Below are 5,276 nucleotides of genomic sequence, written 5' to 3'. Positions count from 1 at the left end.
TAGTATATTGTAGCCCCGCCCCCTTTCTAGATAACTTCCTTCTAACCCCGGGAATCAATTGCCTGGTCATCCAGTCCAGGGCTCTCTGTTCCCTTTAAACAGCACCCTCACACGTCAGGAGAGTGATTTATCACCAAGAATAATTCCGGCTCTGGTCACAGAGAGGCTTAATTTATAGGTTTATATCAGACCTGTCAACTCTCCCTTATTTGCTGGGACTCCTGTTTTTTGGACCCTTCCAAACTACTGTTTAACCCCTTTGTCAGCAAACCCAAATACACACATATGGTTGTGCGGGATTCAATTATTCACTCGAATCCCAGCACATGAACCAATTTGTGCAACCCTGTGCTCACATACTATTAAACTGACCCTGCACTTTGCACTAATGCTTTTACCAGATGACATTCCAGTCAAGTCTGTTCCTTTTGGGTAGGGGGTCTTAGAAACCAAACAATCATGTACTGACCAACAGGTTTGTCTTGACCCAATTCAAGAATTTAGCACCCCATTTAAAAAGCACAAATCAAATTGCGCTCCTTGTTAAGGTAAGCTTTGTCCCTCTCCAAGCCATTTGGTGTCACATACTGGAGTGTACCACATTAGTGTATGCTACCATCTTGTTTATAGGCTTCTCACTGGAGTAATTTTAGTACTTGTGGAAAAGACTGGTATATGAAGTGGCCAGAAACAGTCATGTCATTGTTTCATATGAATCTCAGAAACAGCCAAGACAGATGACAAAACACCAGTGCCACATGTATTCCACCTGAATATGCCCACGCAAGATCACATTGTATATCAATCCCTCCCCCCCCCCACCCACTTCCAAACAAACAGTGGCATGCAAAGGTGTTATACTTGTGTATAAATAGAATCCTGCAAGAGAGTGTCAGAGGACTTCTGTCTGCCCTCAATCCAAAGCCCTGTCCCACAGCAGGGACAGCCCAGAAGTAGCAGCAGCTACAGTTGCCATTGTCCAGCACCACGATGGCCCTATTAAAGCAAAATCTCTACATATACTGCACAGCAGTTTATTGGCCCTTGGTCACGGCTGCTACGCCATGTTAGATGCAATATACATCAATTGCAGCCTAGGTAATGTAGTATTTGGATAAACACAAGTGAACCCTTAGGGCACTACTGAATTGCACAGCAAATGGCAATGTACCAGCGCCTTTACTGGCACCAGCAGAAGAGGTCTCGAGTGCTCAAAAAACAATGCAGCTGTCACTTCAGGGTATTAAACCTCAGTTTACTGCAAACAGCAAATCCAACATGTTGGATAAATCGGCATCTCTAATCCTACTTAGATGTGACCCCCCTCTATTTGGTGGAGGAATTGAAATTAAGAAAACCCACAAACCACTACAGAATTAACACAAGATAAAGGTTTATTCAAGTTAGAGACTGCTTCTCTAGGACCTGACAATTTGCAAGCCAATCCATTTGAGGAAGAGCATTATAACAGATACCAGGACCAGCAAACCAAGCAGCCACAGGAGACCATGGAAGTGCGTCCAGTGCTTCTCTGCAAGAGGAAGCAAAAGTTAGTGGCAAAGCAACTGTGAGCAAGGGAGGAATACAATGAAGCTTCAGTTCTGGCTTTGGCCCAGGGCCAGAACTGAGCAACACCACATGAAAAAGGCTAGTACTGCTTCAATGCAGAAGATCTCAAATCACTTGCCCGTTTGTTCATGGGGCACAATCTCATCCAAAGTGAAGGTTCCTTCGCTGACAGCAATGAAGCCAGCATGACCAGGAGCAGCTCGCTTGTCTACGTTTGATTTCCCAGGACAGGGCTTTCCTGCACAGCGCCCTCCAGCAGATCTTGATGTGGGAACAGGCATCTCTGTGGAAGGAGAAAGATATCAAGTGCCCAAAATTTAACCAAGGGAGCAGGACTTAAATACTTCAGGGGGGGGGTCTAAAAAGCACAAGATTGAAGACTTCATGCTACAGTAAAAATGTAAGGCTTAACCTAAAACAGCCAAACTTCAGAAGGACTCCTTCTCAGAAACCAAGTCCAAATAGTGCTTTTCAGGACCATACCTCTTCCATCAAAGCATCCTTCATTGCAAACACGACGTTCCGGGGAACACACTTCGGTTGAACACATGAAATAGATCTAAAAAGAAAGTAAATGGAGTTAGGAGCAGCTGTAGATCTGCTTTGGTCTAATATACCATTTATGACTAGGCATTTGGAAGCAAGCTTGAGTCTATACAATTGGACCACTATTAAACTCACTTCCTCATCCAAACGCTGCTTGGTCTTGTAGTCCAGGAACTGGAAGATTTCTATTTCAAAGCGTCGAGTGTGCTTGGATACAGGCATGTTATTGTATTTGACATGGAGGCCAGCAGCACTGCTGTAATCCAGGATGTTTGGACAACTGTGGGGGAGAAATTCAGAAGGGAGTCCTACAGCTGCCAACTAGGAGGCTTGAAGTGCATGGTAGCCATATTGTAATGCTAGCAGCTGCAACAGTCTAGCTTGCAAAGATTTAATTTAGATGTTTGCAGCCAGTCACCTAACCAGTTGCTGAACTGGTTAATGGTCACATCTGGCAGTTGCTGCTGGACAAATCCCTGGCATGTTGCTTTTGTCCAGACAAAGGGAGACAAATCAGGATACTCACCCTTCATAGATGATCACCCAGGCAGCTTGAGAGGACCGGGGATAGGCGATGCAGTAGTGGACCAGCAGAACTACACTGGGGTTAGGAGGGTTCACAAGCTGCACTTCCAGATACACCTTGCTTCCAAGCAAGACGCTCAGGGGCAGATGGGACTGTGGGTAGAAGCTGGTGTAGCTGGCATCTGCAAGAGAGGTGCATCATTGGTAACACACCAGCCATTGAAAGAGGAAATTGAGCCAGTCAAATCTAGCAGTCATTACCAGACATGATGCCAAACCAGACCAAATGGGAGAAGTTACGCATCATGTTCAATTACCTGTGGCAATCCTTAACCTAACCCCAAGCCAGCCAAAAGCCAAGGCTGCTGATGGAGGCGATGGGTTCACCACCAAGTAACCCATGCTGGCCAAGTTTCCTTTAGAATAGCGACATTCCACATGGAAACTGTAGTGCAGAGAGGAGACAGTGAAGACAAAGAATCCATTTAGTTACCAGTTGGCACAGATATTCCAGTCAATGACAAAACCATAAAGGCTTTAACTCCGATCATGGGGTCCCCACCCACTACAACCAGCAAAGTATGCTGAAAGAGGGTTAAGCAGCTGCCTGTTCCAAGCGCATGTAGAAGAAATTACCGATAAGGGCCATCTCTGGTAATTTGTCCATACATCTGCTGGATCCCCCGAACCAAACCACGAACTTCAGCAAGATAGATTGTAGTCTCCGCCACAGTCTACAGAAAAAAAAATGATTACAAAGTGAGAACACTGAAGCAGTTGAGGATTGTAATCAACCTGGCCAGCCCAAAACCAGTGGCATGCCAGTAGATTAGCACCCCAACACCCCCCTTAAACATATGGCTGTAAAAAGCATTGCAGCCTAGAAGTCCTAGTACTAACCCAAACCCCAGGAGGAGTGAACTTACAAAGACACGTGTCCCACAGCCAGTCACAGGAAATTTGAAGACCGCAAAGTCTGGAGTGCAGATTACAGGGACACATGAATGGTTTCCTGCAATTACTAGACTGCTCGGATCAATTTCTGGCTTGGTTGAGGTGCGGTATACGGAGAATACAAAATGCCCATCTGCAGTGCACGCTGAAAAGCAGGAAGCAGAGAAACCATTAATACAAAATAATGAAACCATTTACCTGAAGGACCAGTCCCCTGTACAGTAAGGGTGGAAATCAGGTCAATTATCTCCTCCACCCTCAAAGTTTTCCTATACAAGCTGTTCAAAGTTACTCTGGACAGCTCATTAGATGAGCAGTGCTATATCAAAAGTGTAAAACCAAGCCATACCATCCAAAGGATAGTAACAATGGGAAGTTCTTGCATCCACACAACATCCATTGGCCACACACCGTTGTGGATCAACATTAGGTGGACCACAAGCCAACTGCTGACTTCTTGGTATCTTGCACCCTGCAAGAGAGTAAACTTCAATGTTATAGGTTGTACAGGGAAGACCCTGTAGTTTAGGTGTTAATATCTTGTGTAGGGGCACATTGTATTCAATACAAAGCAACATGATGCAGCAACAGCATTGGCAGACAAGCAACACCAGACTTGAGCACTCTGGTATTTTGTGTCCAGTGAACAAACACTCACCCACATGTGGTACTAGACCAGGAACAGGACATTTGGCCTGTATATCTCCTCGCTCCCCAGTAAAAGTTGTGTAGAGGACTCTCAGGATATAGAAGTTGTTCTAGAAGTGAAAAGAGAGTTGGTCATTCTTGACAGGATTTTGATCACCAATAAAAATGGGGAATCACAGCTGCAATTGCCCTCAGCTTACCAGGATCTTGACATGACAGGCCTTGTAAGGAGCAGTCAAGATGTTTTTGCCATTTCCCTTCAAACTGTAGCCACAAGTCTTGGGAGCACCGATAACAGCTACCAAGTTGTTGGATTCATCTACAACAGATGCCACATTTAGAGCATGCTTTCTGTTTCACAGCACCCACATTACTGTGTACCAAGCCAACTCACCCATTAAATGGATATCTTGTAGCAGTCCCCCAGGAAGCTCCACTGTCATGCAAGTATCACTGCAGAGGACAGAAACCCCAAAGGGAGGGAGGGGGGAGCCTGTTGGTAAAGCTGCACTGGTTGGACATTTCATCTGCACCTGTACCCTTCTCCCACTAAGGGTTACATATACTAGGGTCAGGACATAATTCCCATTCTGGAAGAGAATCAAGGGAGGAGAGAGAGCACAAGCGAGGGTATTTACATGCATAGGAAGTTTAAAAGCAACAGTACAGAAAGCTAAAAATATTTACCAGCATCTTGACATCACAGGCTGTGTAAGGGGCTGTGAAGACATTCTTTCCTCTCCCATGCACCAAGCTGTAGCCACACTTTCTGCTATCATCTTGGACAGTTACCAGAGTGTTGGATTTATCTGCAAGAGGCAACATTGCCACGAGATTGGGTTATCCTCATTGCCAAGCAATTTGGGTGGGAAGTTATCTGGGACAAGGCACAACCTTACCCATCACAGCTACTTGTTCAATTGGTCCTTCAGGCAGCTCTATTGTCATGACTGAGGCTCTGCAGGCAGTGGGTATTGTTGGTTTTCGTGGAGTGGTTGTAGAGGGAGGGGGTTTTGTGGGCACTACAGCACCGG

General features: G+C 45.5%; 1 protein-coding gene across 1 annotated transcript; it reads right to left on the bottom strand.

The window, feature by feature from the left end:
* Positions 1-1,376: 1,376 nt before the first annotated feature.
* Positions 1,377-4,518, bottom strand: LOC121311244 (zona pellucida sperm-binding protein 1-like). Its single transcript, XM_041243884.1, has 11 exons — positions 4,443-4,518; positions 4,253-4,352; positions 3,944-4,066; positions 3,567-3,739; positions 3,277-3,374; positions 2,958-3,085; positions 2,642-2,822; positions 2,251-2,395; positions 2,053-2,128; positions 1,688-1,852; positions 1,377-1,531 (listed from the first exon to the last, which is right to left on the bottom strand). Exons 5-11 carry the CDS (start codon positions 3,309-3,311, stop codon positions 1,419-1,421), a joined length of 843 nt encoding a protein of 280 aa, XP_041099818.1. The 5' UTR covers positions 3,312-3,374; positions 3,567-3,739; positions 3,944-4,066; positions 4,253-4,352; positions 4,443-4,518; the 3' UTR covers positions 1,377-1,418.
* Between the last annotated feature and the right edge of the window lie 758 nt (positions 4,519-5,276).

Source organism: Polyodon spathula, unplaced genomic scaffold (genome assembly GCF_017654505.1).
Source record: "Polyodon spathula isolate WHYD16114869_AA unplaced genomic scaffold, ASM1765450v1 scaffolds_3026, whole genome shotgun sequence".
NCBI lineage: Eukaryota > Metazoa > Chordata > Actinopteri > Acipenseriformes > Polyodontidae > Polyodon > Polyodon spathula.
The sequence above is the reverse complement of the archived record's forward strand: the minus strand, read 5'-3'. Positions and strand labels throughout refer to the sequence as shown.